This window comes from Stenella coeruleoalba (genome assembly GCF_951394435.1).
Source record: "Stenella coeruleoalba genome assembly, chromosome: 14".
Taxonomy (NCBI): domain Eukaryota; kingdom Metazoa; phylum Chordata; class Mammalia; order Artiodactyla; family Delphinidae; genus Stenella; species Stenella coeruleoalba.
Genome location: NC_137160.1, coordinates 51,804,530 through 51,826,265, shown reverse-complemented (window position 1 = coordinate 51,826,265; position 21,736 = coordinate 51,804,530). Strand labels below are relative to the sequence as shown.

General features: G+C 37.2%; 1 protein-coding gene across 10 annotated transcripts in view; it reads left to right on the top strand.

Annotated features, from left to right (window-relative positions):
- The window catches only part of GREB1L (GREB1 like retinoic acid receptor coactivator), a 260,561-nt gene that overhangs the window by 137,192 nt on the left and 101,633 nt on the right, over positions 1–21,736 (top strand). For all 10 annotated transcript variants that reach the window (XM_079942265.1, XM_079942261.1, XM_079942260.1 and 7 more), the window contains 3 exons: positions 3,518–3,682; positions 3,890–4,087; positions 12,481–12,657. In XM_079942265.1, the coding sequence (XP_079798391.1) occupies positions 3,526–3,682; positions 3,890–4,087; positions 12,481–12,657 (532 nt within the window). In that variant the 5' untranslated portion in view covers positions 3,518–3,525. The remainder of the gene's footprint in view (positions 1–3,517; positions 3,683–3,889; positions 4,088–12,480; positions 12,658–21,736) is intronic.

Sequence of the window (21,736 nt, the reverse complement as noted above, 5' to 3'; positions counted from 1 at the left end):
AGGCTAGAGCAGAGAGGCACCAAGCCACACTGTCATGGTGGTTTGTACTTGATTCCACTTGTATTTTGAGCAATTAATTAGTGGTGCAGAAAGAGCTCATATTGGGTACCATCCCTTTCTTAGAGATTTCCTCAATACCCCAAGAGTGCCTATTTGCATCTCAGAGGTCTGTAGTACTATAACAAAACATTTAATATAGTTTTCCCTGTGTAATTTCACAGTAATAAAAGAAAACATGGAAAAGCAATACAGTGCAGTCTCACAAACTTAATGTCAGCCAGAGACATAAAATATCTGCATATGTACAGAATTCACAAGTCTGTTCTTTTTGTATTTCATTTAACAACTGATTCTAAAAAGTATTTCTCCATTTTCTGACCTGAAGTTAGATTTATTCACGCTGACTCTTAGTAGGATGCTATGTCATTGCAGGCCCTGGGGGCTGTTTGAGATTCAGAGGAAAGGAAGGCTGGTAATCTAGGTGGATAAGGCCAATGATTTCAGTGACCCTAAATATTACAGCATATGATATTAAGAATACACTGCACTAAAAAAGCTTTTTCCTTTGAACTCTGCCCATCTTTGGGTAGCATTGAACTGTCAGTGAAGAACTCCATACTCAGCACTAAACAAGTTTGGGGTCAGTTCTGTCATTCTTCACCTTATCATTATCATTTTTAAAACTGCCCAGTTATGTTTTCATCTGGAATAGTCAGCCCCTTCTTTTTACGCTCCCAAGGCTGTTCCATGGGTACTTCCTGTTGGCTTCGTCTGAGTATTGCTCAGGATTATGCTCTTGCAGGATTATGTGTATGTTTTATGGTGGTGAAACTGGATCGCCCATGTTTATGTTACTTTAATATTTTAATCAGCACAATATTCATTTGATATATGTCATATTACTCCTTAAACTATGCTTAAATTGAAGGGATTGAGATCATGCAATCTTCCATGTATAATTGGGCACTTCTTTATTCAACTAAAAAGATCTCTTGGAGAATGTAGGTTTTCAATGATGAAAGGAAGATAATTTGTTGAGCAGGTAATAGATTAAGAAGAGGCAAGATTTCTAGGCATTTGGTGCTCTGGAGAAAGGCTAAAGGTCCACCTTTGAAGTTATTCCATTGTTCTCCACGAATAAAAAATCCCATGGTTGACTGTGCTAGTTCCTGGTATTTTGCTCCCTTCAACAAGGAAGAAAGGTAAAATGGCTATTCGATTTTGACTTAGATGCATAAACTAGTGACACAGCATATTTCTCTTCCAACCCGCACCCTGTTTTGATTATGCGTGGTTCTGTTGAAAAATAAATTGCTTTAGAAAAATTAAATGTTTATAGTTGTACTGGTGGGGTTTTAGAAGCTTGGGCAAAAACTTGGTATTTCAGGAAAATTTCATTTGACGGGCTTTGTTGATTTTCTGCCACTTACAACTTTGAATTGGGTATTATATGTATACTTTTGTGTATGTACTTATTGTAAGAAAGAACCTAGTAATTTATTTTTTCCAGTTTTACTGATATGTAACTTATATATAACGTGTATTAGTTTTAGGCATACAACATAACTATTTGATATGTGTATATATTACAAAATTATTACTACAATTAGTTTGGTTAACATCCATCACCTCACATAGTTACAAAATGGTTTTTTCTTGTGAAGAGGAACCTAGTAATTTAAATCTATGGCATTTGGTTTCTTATTACCTACTTTGAGAAAGGTTGTCAAAATATGATTACAGCTTTTCCTCCAAATCATAGGAATCTCCAACAAAGCTTTGATAAACTGAGACCCTCCGACGGGAATCTCTGTATACTATTCACTGCTACCAGAAATCATGTAAGAAGCCTCCTTTGCTATATATAGAAGCAGTTCAGGGCCACCAAAATCTCCTATGGAGCTCCTTTGTGTGATCTAGGAAACCTGAGAGGAGGGTTGAGGTGTGGTATGCATCACCCCTTCTCTGCTCATGGGTCATCACCACTGGATCTTGGCTCCCTTTACCTGCTGAGCCCGATGCATGCTCAGGGTCCTCTCAAATAGTCCTCCAGGGAGTCAGTCAGAGTTGGAGATACAGATGAAATTTAATATCTACCCCTCTCCTTGATGGGGAAAGTGGAGCTAAGATATTCTCAAAATTGCGTTTCTTGAAATGGGATTTACCCAAGTTAAGCCCATCCTCTAGGAGTGCAAGATTTGTCATCTAGATATTGAGTCCTGGTTCTGACCTTTACCAGTGGGGTGATAGTGGGCAAGTCACTTGGCTTCTCCAAGCCTCAGTTTTTTCATTTATGAAGTGGGAAGAGGTCATACCTACTTCAGAATACTGAGGATTAAATAAAGTAATTTTTGGGAAGTGCTTGGTATACTGTCTAGCCCAACAGTTCTTAGACTTTTCATCTCATAACTGCTTTATACTCCTAAAAATGATTGAGTTTTGTTTATGTATATTATATTTATTAGAATTAAGAAAATTTCAAAGTATTTATTAATTTAAAAAATTAACAATAAGCCCATTATATAGCAACATAAATAACATGAAAAATAACTGTATTTCCCCAAAAAAAGTTAGTGAAAAGAGTAGTCTGTCTGCTTCTGCATTCAATCTGTTGCAATATCACACATCATATAGCCTCTGGAAAATTCCACTGTAAACGTATGAAAGAATGAGAATGAAAAAGGCAAATGATATCCTGATAATAGTTTGAAAAGAGTTTTGACCTCATGGAACCCAGAAAAGGTCTTGGGGACCTCAGATCAATCGTTAGCATAGCCAACATTTGCACCCAATAAATTTAGTTATTGATCTATATGGAAGTTTTTGTAACTAGTGATGAGAAGTAAAGGCGATTGCTTCAAAACTTCTTGTTCTGTACTTTCCTAAAGGGTCCCAAATAAGACTGTGATTCAAACTAAGCAAAAGAAATAACATTGTTTTTTAAATAAATACTAATAATACACGAACAAGTTCTTTGAATTTTAAAAGGCTCAAATCTTGCTTTCAGGAATTTGTCAAATGTATTATCATAAAGCTTTTATTTTATTTTTTCCAGAGAAGACTCTTTTTCCCTCCTAGGGTAATAAGATCTTAGTAGAGAGAGAAGTAATTTGATATTTACTCTGAAACCACTGATACTGTTCCTATGGGGTTTTGGCAGCCCACCAGTTTAAGAAGGTGTGGCCCCATTGTCACCATGCTGGGCTTCACGACTGACAGGTCAATCTTGATTTACTAGTTGGAGAACCTTCACTTAAAGCACTTATTATGGTTTGATCCTCAGATACAAGATCCCTTAAAGGGGCTTTTTGAAAGCCCCTTTGGATTCTAAAGACAAGAAGCAAAAGTGATGTAACAGATAAATTGATAAGGTGTCTCAAGAAATATAGGTAAAGTTCATATAGTTCCAATCTTAGGATATATGGGTATAGTTTATATCAGCTATCTGTGTACTTTGCAGACATATGGCCCTCTAATTGTATCAATTTTCTCCTTTCTCTTTTTCCTTGGGAGGTAGTGTAGACCATGGGGAATTCATATGCTGGGCAACTGAAATCTGCTCGATTTGAAGAAGCTCTCCACAACTCCATAGAAGCCTCTCTCAGATGTAGTAGTGTGGTACCACGACCAATTTTTTCCCAGCTTTACTTGGACCCTGACCAGCATCCTTTCTCATCTGCAGGTAAGTTTCTCAATCCCACACATTTCTAGACTCCTTTTAATAGAAGTGGGATCTCCAAATCTGGGGGTATCTGAAATAAATGGGTTAAATGTTAGCCAATGCCAGTCTCCCTGTCCTCAGATATTTTTCAGAACTATGAATTTTTCTTTTGGTTATTTTCCCACAAGCATTTTTATTAAGTTAGCTATGATTTATTTGCTTACCCAGATGTAAAACCCAAGGTGGAGGATCTGGATAAAGATTTGGTACACCGCTACACTCAAAATGGAAGCCTGGATTTTTCTAACAATCTAACAGTAAATGAAATGGAAGATGACGAAGATGATGAAGAAATGTCTGATTCAAATAGCCCACCAATTCCCTATTCACAAAAACCTGCCCCCGAAGGGTCTTGCACTACAGATGGTGGGTTGCCTTTTTTTTTTTTTTCCAATTCCTCTAATATTGTCTGGCTAGTTTCCAATCATTGCATGGGGTGCTCAAGGCTGGGAACCAGTAATTACAGAAAGGAATGAGGAATGATTATGCTTTCACTCACATTATTGCCTGTGATTTCATAGCAGGTGTCTATTAAGAAAGACAAGCATTATCACCCCATCTTGTAGATGAAGAGACTGAGATTCACAGCAATTGAATGACTTCTCTGAGATGGTATGTGGCAGAGGCAAGCCTAGACCTAGCTCAGGACTTTTTCAATGCTCCAGGTGCTTCCTGCAAGAATGTGACTCCTTCAGAAACTTTATTTTAGTGACCTCTCTTTCTACGTCTTTCTGTTCCACTCTCAAAACAATTACAGAGATATCAGGTGTTTTAATATTTACCTTTTCCATATATTTTGAAAATTCATCCAGTATACTGTTATCTCTAGAAGATTAAAATGAACATATTTTGATAATCCCACTTTATTTATCTTCAACCTCCTCTTCTACCAAGGCTTTAACCACACTTTTAAAAAGAAAATCCTACGTAAAATGTTTTCAGTATTTCATGGTTTTGGTGATGTAACAACTTAAATTATACTCACTTACCTCCATTTAGTGGCATACGGTGCTGTTTTCTGGCCATCCCAGCCTGATTTCTAATTAGTTCATAATTTGATAGTTTATAGTTTGCCCATAGCTCTTCCAGCTTGGCTCATTCTAAGGTAGTTCTAAGAGTCCTCTCCCTCAAAGGCAGAACAGCCCTGAAATTTTCCTTATGAAAATGACAGTGAAATAGAGCAATACAGTGCCTGGATTTGTTTCAGCATACCACCTCCTCTTCATGGGAAATCCTCTATTTACCTAAGACTCCTAAGACTTAAAGGAAGGTAAAGCTATTTTTAGAGGCAATTTAGATAAGCAGATACTTAACACCCCATGGGCTTCTGGGGGTGCCATTCAGATGTAAAATCTGGTTGCTAATTTCTTATGTAAATTATTGGTAGGTTCCTACCCTGCTGGGAGGCAGTTGATCGTCTAAAGGGGTAAAGGGCCGCCAGATTTTAGGCCTCCAAATACTGCTTTGATTAGTTTGTGTTTACAGCTGTTTCAGTAAACTTTCCCCTCCCCCATTTAGATTACTCTGTAACCTTCAAGCTGGAGATAATTGGAGAATGCAAAATCTGGTTCTGTGAAGTGAAAACCTTGGCTATTAAGGAAATGCAGATGAGGTTTACAAAGAAGGGCTCTGTACTATGGCTCCCCTTTAAAATTAAAATCACTTGCTGCAAGAGTCTTGCTTTTAAGGCAGCATGTCAGTATTACCCCCAGAAAATGCGTTTGAGAGTAGGGGCAAGTTTGTCAAATAAATTATTTGTGTGCCCCATAACGTACTTTTCTTTCCTTGATTACAGTAAATAGGCTTACACCCCCCCCACACACTTAGGGTACTTTTCCCCAGGTCCTCCAGTAGCCTCTAAAAGAAAGATCCTATCTTTCTTTCAGGATTAGTTCAGATATAATTTAAAATTACCCTAGAGGGGAGTAATAAGGTTACTTCTTATTTTATCTTAGGTTTTAATTGAGATTTAATATTTATTATATTAATTTTCTGACATATTTCTAATAGTGGGGAAATTGAACTACCTGCTACACCAGATATTTGGATCCTATAGGTCTTGAAATATAATCACATTTCATAGATTCTTTAGCTACTTCTTTAGACACACACAGAGCTTATTTTCAATCTTTTTAAAAAACTAAATTAAATATTGCTCTTTGCATAATATATTTTTTCTTAACTGGGGATCCCTGATGATATAGTTTGTATATAATTAGCTGATCTGAATCACAAGAATGAAGGTTTGGAGGAAACAGTCCAGACCCTTGTGAGCATATTCTCTAACTACAAAGTGAACTCAGGAACTTTTCCTTGACTTTGCAACCATTTCTGGCCTTGGATTGATTTCTTCGTGACCCTGTTCCTGGACTCAGCCTTGCCTTTTCTTTCTCACCTATTCTCTTTCCTCTTAATTAAATCACCTGTGTGGCTTCTGCTGGTGATTAACTGGAAGGCAAGAAGATAAAACAGGACATTTTAAAAATAGACTTTTAAAAAAATTTAAGTGTAGTTGATTTATAATGATGTGTTAATTTCTGCTGTACAGCAAAGTGATTCAGTTATACATATATATATACACACACACACATATATATTCTTTTCCATTATGGTTTATCACAAGATACTGAGTACAGTTCCCTGTGCTATACAGTAGGACCTTGTTGTTTATCCATTCTACGTATAATTTGCATCTGCTAACCCCATACTCCCAATCCATCCCTCCCCGTTCCTTGACAACCACAAGTCTGTTCTTTGTTAGACTTTAAGAACAGATTTAGATTTATAGAAAAATTGCTAAAATAGTACAGAGTTTCTATATATCCCCACAGTTTGCCCTATTGTTAGCATGTCGCATTACTAGTAATTTTAGTAATAATGAAAGTCCATAGTTTATTTGTGTTCTTTAGTTTCTACCTAATGTCCTCTTTCTGTTCCAGAATCCCATCTAGGATACTACATTAGATTTAGTTGTTATGTCTCCTTAGGCTCCTCTTGGCTGTGACAGTTTCTCAGACTTCCCTTGTTTTGGCTGACCCTGACAGTTTTCAGGATTATAGGTCAGGTATATTCTAGCAGACCTTCTATAGGAGTTTGTCTGATGTTTTTCTCCTGATTAGACTGGGGTTATGGGTTTGGGGGAGGAAGATCACAGAGGTAAAGTGCCATTTTCATCATACTATATCAAGGGTACTACTATCAACATGATTTATGACTATTGATGTTGACCTTGATCACCTGGCTGAGATAGTGTTATCTCCACTCTCCCCCCCACCCCCCGCCCCACCCCGCCCCCATTACCATACTGTGGAAGAAAGTCACTGCACTCAGCCCACACTTAAGGAATACGGAGTTATGCTCCACATCCTTGAGGGCAGAGTATCTAATACATTATTTGGAATTCTACTGCATGGAAATTTGTCTCTTCTCCCTCATTTATTAATTTATACAGTCATTTATTTATATCATTATACACTTATGAATATTTATTTTATGTTTTGGGTTATAATCCAATACTACTTTATTTTATTTTTTTGCTCCAATTTTTCCAGTTTTGGCCATTGGTAGCAATTTCAGTTGGTTCCTGTGCCCCTTTTATATGCTCCCGTGATTACGGTTTTCTTTTTAGGATAAAATAGGACATTTTCTCTTTTCATTGTCACAAGCACTTTCTGAAAAAAAAATTTTAAGAGGAGGTTTGCTTCCTCCTTCTATGAGAAAAACATTCTTCTCCTAGAATCGTCATTAATAATTATTACTTTTCACCTCTAGGTGTCCTCATATCATAAATGGGAAAACCTTCAAATGCTGTAGCACTGAAAGCTATTTGTGCTTCTTCTTTTTTTTTTTTTTTTTTTTTGGTGGTATGCGGGCCTCTCACTGTTGTGGCCTTTCCCGTTGCGGAGCACAGGCTTCCGGACGCTCAGGCTCAGCGGCCATGGCTCACGGGCCCAGCCGCTCCGCGGCATGTGGGACCTTCCCGGACCGGTGCACGAACCCGTGTCCCCCGCATCGGCAGGCGGACTCTCAACCACTGCGCCACCAGGGAAGCCTCTTTGTGCTTCTTAATTTGAGTGGACTGTGTAGTTTTCATTATACCACAGAAATCACTCTGAAATCATCTTTCTTCCAGAGAAAATCCTGCTTTCTTCAGATATTTTCCACACTGTGTCTTCTCTACTCTATCCCTGTTTAGCCCCAAACTGAAATTGTACTTTGCCCCCTTAATCTCCCTTTGGCTACAATGTATTGCTTTGAGAAAGCTCATCAGAAATGTCACTCTCTAATCAAGGGACACCTTTGTGACTTGCAAAACCATGAATTTTAAGGATTCATCAGCAGGTGTGAGAGAGGTGGATGCTGACATAGCCCATGGCTGGCAGGGGCTACTGTGTCAAGTACCCGCCAGGATTCAGCCTGGCAAGTTGAGTGATGAGTCTCAGCAAGGATAGGCAAGGAAGAAGCTATAGGAGAGGGTCCTACATCAGACCAGGGAAGGTGAAGCATTCTGTGAGTCAGAGCGGTCAACGAGGACGAAGGAGGCTGTAACCTGGAGTCAAGAGACCTGGGTCCCAACTTGGTGGGTTGCTGGGTATTTGACCTTGGGCTGTTTTCTTAACCTTTATGGGCCCTAGCTTCCTCATTTACATACTAAAGAGATTGGGATAGATTAGTGTTACCCAATCTTTGACTTACAAATCTCTCTTATAGTAATACATAGTCTTTTGAACCCCTTAGGAATTTAAAAACTAATTCTGTCACTATATGGCATGTGATAAAGAATAAATTTTAAGTAGAAAATATTTATTTTAGATTAGTATATTAATATACTCTGAAAAATATATATACTCTGATATTATTCATGCATGAGAAAATATTGCCTACATTTTATCATTCAGTCATTGCTGTTTAATTTACTTTAAATTCGTTGTGTAAGGAAAAGCATGTTTTGTTGACAAATTCAAAATTAAAATGTTATACTTTTGTGGGGGTGGAGAAGGGGAGCCAAGTGTATTTAAATATTTCCCAGCATCAAAAAAAGAGTCAAAATCTACTTTTAATACCCAAATTTTGGGGTTTGTATGTTTTAGGATTAAAAGGATGTACTAATTTATTTTTATAATTTTTGCTCTACGTGATGAAAACGTTTCAGGCTTTTGTTTGCAGAATTTCTCTACAAATAACATGCTGCTGAAAGAGGTAGCCTTTTCCCTCTTACATGAAAAGCCAAATTGGATTATAATCACTAAAATTTTACCTTATCATTGCTTTTTTTTTTGGTGCCCCAGAAACATAGTGGTGCATTTTATATAATTTTTTTTTTTTTTTTTTTTTTTTTTGCGGTACGCGGGCCTCTCACTGTTGTGGCCTCTCCCGTTGCGGAGGATGCACAGGCTCAGCAGCCATGGCTCACGGGCCTAGCCGCTCTGCGGCATGTGGGATCTTCCCAGACTGGGGCACGAACCCATGTCCCCTGCATCGGCAGGTGGACTCTCAACCACTGCACCACCAGGGAAGCCCCATTTTATATAACTTTATAATTTGATGAGTGGGGTTTAGGGTTGAATCTAACTTTCATATCTAGCAGAGAGCATGTTAGGTACATTTATAAAATGACTGTGTCCATCAAATCCGTGTTCCCTAAGCTTCCCATTATTAGCCAACAACCCATTATGGGTATATAAATTAAGCAACACATCAATACATGTGACTGATAATCAAATCAATTTTAAAATGTGTAATAATCAAAACCACACATTGATATGGGGTTCAGCTGAGTGAGTCCTGAGTTCGTTCAGCTGATTTCCACTACCCCTACATGTGTAGCATGGAAAGCACTTAGAACATTCTGTTTTAAAAGTGGATATTAGGGACTTCCCTGGTGGTGCAATGGTTACAATCCACCTGCCAATGCAGGGGACACAGGTATGAGCCCTGGTCCGGGAAGATCCCACATGCCGCGGAGCAACTAAGCCTGTGCACCACAACTACTGAGCCTGTGCTCTAGAGCCCGCGAACCACAACTACTGAAGCCCGTGTGCCCTAGAACCCGTGCTCCACAACAAGAGAAACCACCGTAATGAGAAGCCTGCGCACTGCAACAAAGAGTAATCCCCACTCGACAAAACTAGAGAAAGCCCACACACAGCAACTAAGACCCAATGCAGCCAAAAATAAATAAATATATTAAAAATAATAATAAAGTGAAAGTAGGATATTAGAATAATTATTTATTAGTTTTCAGAAATTGGTAATGTTATCTATTTTAGTTTCACTTATAGTTCCCAAGTATCATGGAATACCTTTATGAATCTCTGGGATTTTGATAACTACTTGTTGGAAAATCCTGTTATCAGATGACCTTGAGGTTCCATATAGCTCTGATGTTCTAAAAAGCTTGTAATAATTTGCAAATTGGTACAGATTGGTACAGACTTGTCTATTCTTTCTATTATGGAATGACTGAAAGTTTAGAAAGGTTGTAGTACTACTACTTAGTGACAGAGAAAGCTCCTCAAGCATCCTGTTTCCATCAATAGGTAATCATAAACCTCTCATCGTTGAATTTTCTACACCATTTGGGAGGGTCTTTTATGTTTTGCCTTTTGGAGAAAGTCATAATAAAGGTGCTACCTCCTAGGGGAGATGTTTCTAGGTTTACTGTCTCTACACAAATTAATAACTCCTTTGATTAAAAAAAATTAATGCTCCTTTTAAGACTTTAAAATGCCCCTAGATTTAGTATTTCAGAATTTCATGAAAAAGTCTGTGTTCACCCCTCCAGATTTTAGCTCTGGATTATAACTATTCTTAAGTGCTTTTTTTGGCCAAGTTGAATAATAAGCTTTTTACCTGTTCTTATATAGCAAACTTTCCATGTCTTACATCACTGGACATTATGGGACTCATTTTGTAACCTTGGACAAATACTCTTACCTTTCTGAGCCTCATTTTCTCCATATATGAAAAAGAGATAGTGATAACTAGCTAGAGTTGTTGACAGAATTAAATGAGAAAATCTCTGCAGTGTTTAGCACTGTACCTGTCTTATGTTAAGCACTCCATAAATTTTAACTGCCACTAGTATCATCATCATCATCATCATCATCATCATCATCATCTCCCAACTTTCAAACCTGTGAGTTTTGTCCCTTAATGGGGGTGGGGACAGCAGATTTTTTTAAGGGTTCTATGTATCTATAGGCTCCAAAATATGTTTGTAAACTGAATAAATAATATGACTCATGTATAAATGACTATTGTCCAAATAAATATAGATGATATTGTGAATAATAAAATACAGATTCATTTAAATTGTTAAAGAGTTCACAGTAACATTTTGATATTATTTTTCTCAATTTGTGAACACTAGAAGTTATATTTGAATTTTTTAATGTTAAAAGGGGATCTACAAGCGTGAAATGGTTGAAACCCAGTGTCTTTATCATTCTAGTCTTTGATTTCTTGCTTTTTGTAATTCATTGTGTCTGCTTTTGAGGTTTAATTATCCAGACCATACCGCAGATTCCTATGCACCATAGCTTCATACAATGTTTGGATGTTGTTTTCTTTTTATTTCTCATATACTAACTGATGGCATCCAACTGTTTCTTGGCATTTGGTTAACATCATAATATGAATTGATGCTGGGAGAACCTAGCATGGTTCTGGCGCACTTTGTATTGGGTAATAATGATGGTGGTCTCCTCAGGTTTGTGTGTGAGAGTTAGGTGTCCATCCTCCATTGTCCTGGTTTATGTCGGGTACCCACACCTGGACTGATCAGCTATGACCAGAAAGGTGGGATATTCCAGTGGCCCATCTTGGACTGGGTGCCAGCTCCAGCTCAATCTGGAATATCACAGCTGTCCAGGGAAATCACATAACTAGAGTGGTGGGAATCATTTCCCAGAAGATGTGGAGATTGGTGCTTTGTAGCAGAACATAGCTGTCCTCTGTAATATTGTTTTGTAATTATCAGTTCCTTATACATTCTTCTAATTGACTACAAGTGAGTTCTTAGAGGAAGGTATACTTTGTTCAGCTCTATCCCCAGGCCTAGGACAGCATCTGTTGCAAATAATTTTTAATAAATGATGAACTAATGAATTAATGTAATACATTATGGTTACAAAGTGGTTATGTAAGGTTTTTTTTTTTTTTTTAAACTGGTCATCATCAAAAAATCTACAAACAATAAATGCTGGAGAGGGTGTGGAGAAAAGGGAACCCTCTTGCAGTGTTGGTGGGAATGTAAATTGATATGTAAGGTTTTGTCATGTCTTACCTAGTGCAAGTAACCTAAACAGTTCTGAGTTCTAGTTCTGATCCATTCATTTATGATTCACCAAACTCCGAGCTTCAGTCTCTTCCTATATGAAATGGAGAACATCTGCGTTCTATGATTGTCTCCATTTAGAGAAGTGAATTTGCATTGAAAGTAAAAATACTATATTATGTGCACATAAAAATTCCATATGTTTTTCAGAGTTTGCTGTGTATTTATCATTTGCTTACTTGTGGATCAGAAAATATAAAGTCGTCAGTGTTGGCTAAAACAGTTGGAAATACCTCCTTTTAGTGTCTTTTTAGCTCTGCTCAGAGGAGCACATATGATAGATGTGTCTTTGGTTGGAGTACATGGACTTTAAATTTAGTCCTTAATAGTGATTCCCACAGGTAATCAACTCTCCAAATGGGTGATGAGGAGTTATAAACTCTCTAAACATTCCACTGTGTCCTTTTTTACTGGTTTTTAGGTTTTTGTCAAGCAGGAAAGGATTTGCGTTTGGTATCTCTGTGTATGGAACAAATCGACATCCCAGCAGGATTCCTCCTGGTGGGGGCCAAGTCTCCCAATCTTCCTGAACACATCCTAGTGTGTGCTGTAGACAAGCGATTTCTACCAGATGATCATGGAAAAAATGCACTTTTAGGTGAGTATTTCATACCTATAAAGTTCCTTCTGAGATAAAGGAATTAAAATACAAGTTTATTTTAAATTATCACAGAATTTTTAAAATCACAGAATTAGCTGGGGATTACATATTAGTTTAAGTAAGAAGCACTTTTTCATTTTGTAACTTCTTAAAAATTAGCTTTCACTTTTTTATTAACTCTCAAAACATTCACCTTAATGAAGAGACTTTTTAAAACTAGCATTAAAGAACACCATACAATTTATCAAAAATAAATATTTTGTGAAATAAAGTAGGATTCACTCTCCATAGAGTCATTGATCTGGATCTGATATCAAATCAACTCTCAATTATTCAATTGTGGATTATCCACTTTGTAAGTCAGTGGTAGTTTTTCTCTACCACCCATTATTTCTAACTACACTTGATTGATGTGATTCTCATTTTATATTTAGCATTAGTTCAATCAAGATAACTAGGAATATACCTATGATGTAAAATGTTTTAACTTTATGTCAGAATTGTTTTACTTTCTAGTATTACTTTGGACTTTTTTCACAACATAGCTTTCCTACATCATGGGAAATGACAAAGAGTGGGTTTACTTTTTAATTATTCTTTTTTAAATTGAAGCATAATTCATTTACAATATTATATTAGTTTCAAATGTACAGCATAGTGATTCAATATTCTTACAGATTATACTCCATTAAAAGTTATTACAAGATAATGGCTATAATTCCCTGTGCTGAAATATATATTCATGTTGCTTATCTATTTTATACTAATAGTTTGTATCTCTTAATCCCTGACCCCTATCATCCCCCCCTTCCCTTTATCCACTGGTAACTACTAGTTTGTTTTCTATATCTGTGAATCTGTTTCTGTTTTGCTATATACATTCATTTGTATTATTTTTTGAATTCCATATGTAAGTGATATCATACAGTATTTGTTTTTCTCTGTCTGACTTATTTCACTAAGCATAATACCCTCTAGGGTCATGCACGTTCCAACAGATGGCAGAATTTCATTCTTTTTTGTGGCTGAGTAATATTCCATTGTGTGTGTGTGTGTGTGTGTGTGTGTGTGTGTGTGTGTATCACATCTTTGTTATCCATTTTTCTGTTGATGGATACTTAGATTGCTTCCGTATCTTGGCTATTGTAAATAATGTTGCCATGAACGTTGGGGTGCATGTATCTTTTCAAATTAGTGCTTTCATTTTCTTCGGCTATATACCCAGTACAGGAATTAATAGATCATGTAGTAGTTCTATTTTTAGTTTTTTGAGGAACTCACATTACCCTTTTCCATAGTGGCTGCACCAATTTACATTCTCACCAACAGTGTACAAGGGTTTCCTTTTCTCCACATCCTCACCAACATTTGTTATTTGTAGACTTTTTGATGATAGCCATTCTGACAGGTGTGAGATTATATCCTTGTTGTCTTGATTTGCGTTTCTGTAATAATCATCAGTGTTGAGCATCTCTTCATGTGCCTATTAGCCATCTGTATGTCTTCTTTGCAAAAATGTCTATTCAGGTCTTCTGCCCATTTTTTGATTGGGTATTTTGTTTTTTTGATACTGAGTTGTACGAGCTGTTTATGTATTTTGGATAGTAACCCCTTTTGGTAATATCATTTGCAAATATTTTCTCCCATCCCATAGTTTGTCTTTTCATTTTGTTTATGGTTTCCTTTGCTGTGCAAACGTTTTTAAGTTTAATTAGGTCCCATTTGTCCCATTTGTTTATTTTTGCTTTTATTTCTTTTTCCTTAAGAGACAGATCCAAAAAAAATATTGCTATGATTTATGTCAGAGTGTTCTGCCTACATTCTCTTCTAGGAGTTTTAGATTGTAGGTCTTACATTTAGGTCTTTAATCCATTTTGATTTTAGTTTTATACATGGTGTGAGGAAATGTTCTAATCTCATTGTTTTACATGTAGCTGTCCAGTTTTCCCAGCACCTCTTATTGAAGAGACTGTCTTTTCTCCATTGCATATTCTTGCCTCCTTTGTCGTAGATTAATTAACCTAGATGTGGGCTCTCTATTCTGTTCCATTGATCTATGTGTCTATGTGCCAGTACCATGCTGTTTTGATTACTGTAGCTTTGTTGTAGAGTCTGAAGTCTGTGAGGGTGATACTTCCAGCTTTGTTCTTTTTTCTCAAGATTGTTTTGGCAACTCAGGGTCTTTTGTGGTCTCATATGAATTTTAGGATTATTTATTCTAATTCTGTGAAAAATGTCATGGGTATTTTGATAGAGATTGCATTAAATCTGTAGATTGCTTTCAGTAGTATGGCCATTTAAACAATATTAGTTCTTCCAATCCAAGAGCATGGGATATCTTTCCATTTCTTTGTATCATCTTCAGTTTCATTCGTCAGTGTTTTATAGTTTTCAGAGTATAGGTTTTTCATTTCCTTGGCTGAGCTTATTCCCAGGTATTTTATTCTTTTTGATGTGATCTTAAATTAGATTACTTTTCACTCTCTCTTTCTGATAATTCATTATTGGTGTATAGAAAAGCAGCACATTTCTGTATGTTAATCTGTATCCTGCAACTTTGCTGAATTTATTAGTTCTAATAGTTTTGGGGTAGAGACTTTTGTTTTTTCTATAAAAAGTATCATGTCATCTGTAAATAGTGGCAGTTTGACTTCTTCCTTTCCAATCTGAATTTATTTCTTTGTCTTATCTGATTGCTCTGGCTAGGTTTTTCAATACTAGAAGTGGCAAGAGTGGGCATCTTTGTCTTGTTCCTGAATTTAAAGGAAAGGCTTTCAGCTTTTCACCTTTGAGTATGATGTTAGCTGTGGATTTGTCATAAATGGCCTTTATTATGTTGAGCTATGTTCCTTCTGTACCCATTTTGATGAGAGTTTTTATCATGAATGGATGTTGAATTTTGTCAGTTGCTTTTTCTGCATCTACTGAGATGAACATGTGATTTGTATCCTTCCTTTTGTTAATGTGGTGTATCATATTGATTGATTTGCAAATATTGAACCATCCTTTCATCCCTGGAATAAATCTAACTTGATCATGGTGTATGATCCTTTTTATAGATTGTTGGATTCAGTTTGCTAATATTTCGTTCAGGATATTTGCATCTGTATTAATCAAAGATATTGGCCTGTAATTTTCTCTTTTTATAATGTCTTGTCTGGTTTTGGCATCAGGGTAATGGCGGCCTCATAGAATGAATTTGGGGAGTATTCCATCCTTTTCAATTTTTGGAATAGTTTGAGAAGGATAGGTATTAGCTCTTCTTTATATGTTTGGTAGAATTCCCATGTGAAGCTGCCCAGTCCTGGACTTTTGTTTGCTGGTAGTTTTCTCATTACAAATTCAATTTCACTGCTAGTGATCAGTCTGTTCAAATCGTCTGTTTCTTCTTGATTCAGTCTTGGCAGATTGTATGTTTTTAGAAATTTGTCCATTTCTTCTAGGTTGTGCAGTTTGTTGGTGTATAACTATTTGTAGTATTCTCTTATGGCTTTTTTGTATCTCTGTGGTATCAGTTGTTATTTCTCCTTTTTCATTTCTTATTTTGCTTATTTGTATCCTCTTTTCTTCTTGGTGAGCCTGGCTAATGGTTTATCAATTTTGCTTATCTTTCAAAAAAAACAGCTCCTGGATTTCATTGATCTTTTCTATTGTTTTTTTAAATCTCTGTATTATTTCTTTGTTTCTGATCCTTATTATTTCCTTCCTTGTGCTGATTTTGGGCTTTGTTTGTTCTAATTCCTTTTGGTGGTAGGTTAGGTTGTTTATTTCACATATTTCTTGTTTCTTGAGGAAGGCCTGTATTGCCATAAACTTCTCTATTAGAACTGCTTTTGCTGCATCCCATAGATTTTGGAGTGCTGTGTTTCCACTTACATTTGTCTTGAGGTATTTTCTGATTTCCTCTTTGATTTCTTCATTGACCCATTGGTTTTTAGTAGCATGTTGTTTAGTCTCTATGTGTTTGTTCTTTTCCCATTTTTCTATCTGTAATTGATTTCTAGTTTTATACTGTTGTGCTTGGGAAAAAAATGCTTGATATAATTTCTGTCCTCTTAAATTAGTTGAGACTTGTTTTGTGGCCTAGCACGTGATCTTTGCTGGAGCACATTCCATGTGCACTTGAAAAGAATTTGTACTGTGCTGTTTTTGGATGTAATGTCCTGTAGATATCTACTAAGTCCAGTTGGTCTGTTGTGTTGCCTTATTGATTTTCCGTCTGGATGGTCTGTCCATTGATGTAAGTGGGGTGTTAAAGTCCCTTACTATTACTGTGTTATTGTTGATTTCTCCTTTTATGTCTGTTAGTATTTTCTTAATATATTTAGGTGCTCCTGTATTGGGTGCATATATGTTAAATAGTGTAATATCCTCCTCTTGTATTGATCCTTTTATTATATTATGCCCTTCTTTGTCTTTTGTGTGTTATAGCCTTTGTATTAAAGTCTATTTTGTCTCATGTAAGTATTACTACCCCTGCTTTCTTGTCAGTTTTGTTTGCTGAAATATCTTTTTTCATCCCCTCACTTAAACTCTGTGTGTGTCTTTAGCTCTGAAATGAGTCTCTTGTAAGCAGCATATAAAAAGGTCTTATTTTTTAATCCAGTCAGTCACCCTATGTCTTTTCTGTGTGTCCAATTTTTTATTGTGGTAAAATACACATAACATAAAATGTACCGCCTTAACCATTTTAAGTGTACAGTTCAGTGGTATTAAGTACATTCATCTTGCTGTGCAAGCATCACCACCATCCAACCACAGAACTCTTTCCATCCTGCAAAACTGAAACTCTGTACCCATTCAACACTAACTCCCCATTACCCCCTCCCTCTAACCCCTGACAACCACCATTTTTCCTTATTTTTTTAATCTGCCCTTTCCCCCCCAATCCTAACCTCTGGTAACCACCATTCTACTCTCTATTACTATAAGTTTGGCTCTTGTTATTATTATTTTTTTACCCTATGTCTTTTGACTGGAGCATTTAGTCCATTGACATTTAAAGTAACTATTGATAGTTATGTACTTATGGCCATTTTATTACTTGTTTTCTGGTTGTTTTTACAGTTCTTCTCTGTTCATTTCTTCTTCCTTTTGTTTCTTCCCTTGTGGTTTGATGATTTTCTTCAGTAGTTCCTTTCTTTTCAGTTTTTGTGTATCTCTAGTAGGTTTCTGATTTGTGGTTACCACTGGGTTCATATATGTTGACCTGTAAGTATATCTACTGTTTTAAACTGGTCGTCATTTAAATTCAAACGTATTCTAAAAGATCTACTTTTTTTACCCCCCTCCCACACATTTTGTGTTTTTAATGTCATATTTTACATCTTCATGTGTTTATCCCTTAACCATTTATTGTAGTTACAGTTTTTACAAGTTTTTGTCTTTTACAATTTTTTGTCTTTTAATATTTGTATTGGCTTATTTAAGTGGTTGATCCTCAGTTCTTACTATATATTTGCCTTTCCTAGTGGGATTTTCCATTTTCTATAGATTTTTACTTCTTTTCTACTTTAGAAAACCCTTTAACATTTCTTTTAGGGTAGGTTCAATATTGACAAACTCTTAGTTTTTGCTTGTCTAAGCAGTTCTTTATCTCTCCTTCTATTCCAAATGATATTCTTGCTGGTATCCTAGGTTGCAGGTTTTTCCCTTTCAGCACTTTGAATATATTATGCCACTTCCTTCTGGCCTGTGAAGTTTCTACAAAGAAATCATCTGACAGCCTTATGGGGATTCCCTTGTATATGACTCTTTGTTTTTCTCTTGCTGCTTTTAGAATTCTCTATCTTTAACTTTTGTCATATTAATTACATGTCTTGCTGTGGGTCTGTTTGGGTTCATCGCTTTTTGAACTCTCTGTGTTTCCTGAAGCTGGATATCTGTTTCCATCTTCAGGTTTGAGAAGTTTTGTCATAATTAACTCAAATATGTTTTTGATCCCCTTCTCTCTTCTCCTTCTGGGACCCCTATAATGACAATGTTGGTATACTTAATTATATCCTAGAGATCTCTTAAATTGTTTTCATTTTTTAAAATTTGTTTTCCTTTTTTGTTGTTCTGATTGTGTGATTTCCATTACTCTATCTTCCAGATCACTTATGCGTTCTTCTGTATCTTAGTCTCCTATTCATTCCTTCTAGTGTGTTTTTTATTTCAGCTATTGAGTTCTTTATTTCTGATTGGGTCTTTTTTATATTTTCTAGTTCCTTGTTAAAGTGTTTACTGTGTACATCAATTCTTTTCCCTAATTCAGTTAATATTTTTGTTACCAATGCTTTGAATTCTTTATCTGGTAAATTGTTTATTTCTGTCTTGTTGTTTATTTTTTCAGGGGTTTACTCTTGCTCTTTCAATTGAGAGTAGTTCCTCTGTCTTTTTGTTTTGCTCAGCTTTCCCTGCCTCTATGAATTCAGGTGAAACAGTTACTTATTTCAGTCTTGAAGGGGTGTCCTTATGTGGGAGCATCCCTATACAGACTGCATGTGGCCTATGCCTTTGCTGGGAGAGCTGGATTTGATGTGGATGCAAGTCACATCCTTCCTCAGGGTGTGCTGGCAGCTGTCACATAGGTAGGAGGTGGGGCTGGAGATGGAGTGGCTAGAGCTGAAGTTGGGTGTGAGACAGGGCTTCCCCTCTGCTTGGTGGCCATCACCACTGTATTGGGGGCAGAGTCTGACCCCAAGTTGCTGGAGCAGAAGCCCTGAGGGTCGGGCTCATGCTGGCTCTTTTCCCTGTAAGTATGTGTTTTTTCCTCTCCCTGTGTGGGGACCCTTGCCCCAGAGGGGTGGAGGGCTGAAGCAAGTGGAGCCTGTGCAGCCTCTTGGCTCATGTCGGCCACAGACAGAGGTCTGATGCACTGCCTGTGTAGTTACCTGCAGCTCCACTCAAATGCAGCCTCTGGGGCAAGTCCCCTTTGTCCCTCACAGCCGATCACTGCCCCCAGGTTCTGCAGTGCAAGTGGGACCCACATGGAGTCTCAGTGTGTATCAGGGGATGGGCTATGGTGGAACAGCTGCGTCAGAGATCTGGAACGCTTCTGACGTGCTGCTTGAGTAAGTGATGGCTGCTACCCACCCACTGTGGCACCAGGTCACCTCTATATCCCACACTGTGGCATGGAGTGAGCAGCACCAGAGCTTTCGCTCAGCTTGGACTGGGGTGCCTGGCAAGGAGGTTGTGAGAAACCCGGCAGCTGCTAGAGCAGACCTCTCTCCACCTTGCTTGGGGGCAAGCCAGCGTGCACACTCCTCATGAGCGTAGTCTAGGCTTCCCTCAGCCCTCCTGTTTGTCTCAGTGGCCCTCCAACCAGCCAAGTGGGATTGTCTCCTCCACGTAAAACCCCAGGACTGGGGCACTCAATCTGTGGCTCAGACCACTCACTCCACAGGGTGGGTGTCCACCCACATAATCTCTATTTTTCTCTGAGTCTTCTTCTAGGGGCACAGGTCTCGACCTGATCACTACAGCCTTGGTTGTACAGGAGTCCTGCCAGTTTCCAGTTCGTTTTCAGTGATAATTGTTCCACGTGTAGATGTATTTTTGATGTGTTCATGGGGGAGGTGAGCTCCACATCCTCTTACTCTGCTATCTTGATTCAAACCCCTTAAATTAACTTTTAATAATTAAAAAGGCAAATAAGAGGGCATGTAAGGACTTCCCTGGCAGCCCAGTGGTTAAGATTCTTCACTTCCACTGCAGGGGGCACAGGTTCGATCCCTGGTTGGGGAACTAAAATCCCGCATGCCTGCCATGTGGCGTGGCCTAAAGAAAAAGAAAGAAAGGAAGGGAGGGAGGGAGGGAGGGAGGAAAGAAAGAAAGAAGGAAAGAAAGAAAAAGAAAGAAAGAAGAGGGCATGTGAGGTTTGTTACTTTTTTTTGCTGCTGTGTTTCTCTGGAGTTGCTTTTGTTTCTCAGAATTTGTTCCTGTAGATAGAATCAGATACATGTCCTCAGCAAGAATATCAGTAAAAACGAAGAAGAAAGGAGAGGGCAAAGAATTCAAGAATTGTATTTACAGTGAGCTGTGTGTTTGTTTAGCTTGACGCATTCTTCCAAGTTATAAAGCATCATCAGAAAGTCTAGAAATACATAGATCAATATCTTGAGTCAGAAAGTGATCCTGCACATGGTTAATAAACGTTCCTTAAACTACAGTTCAAAGCCTTCTCTTGGTTCATAGGAAAAGAAGTGGTAATTTTCATTTTCATAGGCTCTCATTTGTTAAAATATCCATTTTTTTTCTTTCAGTGAAATTGAGCAGATGGTTTAATATAGACACCTGACGGTAAAGTTTATACATTGGACTAAATTAGCAAAGAAGATCCAAGGATTCATTTGTTCATTCATTCATTCAACAGTATTTGTTCCCAAAATCACGTTAGGTTATGATATGTGGGCACACTAATGATAAGACATAGTCTTTTGCATCACAGAGCTAAGAACCTAGTTGGCTCTGGTAGAACAACTTTGGGAAACTTCTTTTAAGCCCTTTAAAAGCATCAAAGTTTTATCGAATGGAACAGTTCATATGTGGCTCTGACTGAAGACATAGAAAAATCTCTTATAATGTCTTTTTGCTCAATGATTCTTCATGACTAGAGGAATCCTCTTAGAATACATCATGGGACTCACACAGAAAACACCATCAGAATAATAGATTTTATAATCCTTTGTAATTGGGAATATGAAACCAAAGAGCATGGGCTTTGGAATTGGAACTGGGTTTAAATCCCAGATTTTCTAGTTAGCACTTTAAGAACTTGTGCAAGCTACTTATCTTCTTGAAGTCTCAGATTCCTCATCTATATAAAGGAGGCAATAATGCCCACCTGGCAGGATTATAAAGATCAAACAGATGATGTTTATAAGGTACCCAATAGCACAGTGCCTGGCATATAGTACTTGCTCTTTAAATGGTAATTATTCTGCCATTCTGTCATATTTATTAAATACCCTTATAGACATGGAACTTTGTTCATAATTTTTTATTAACCACTTCTCCAAGTGAAAGTGTAGTACAGTAAAATGGTAAAAGTTTTCTCTTGAACAAGCACAATGAGATTTTTATATGTTCA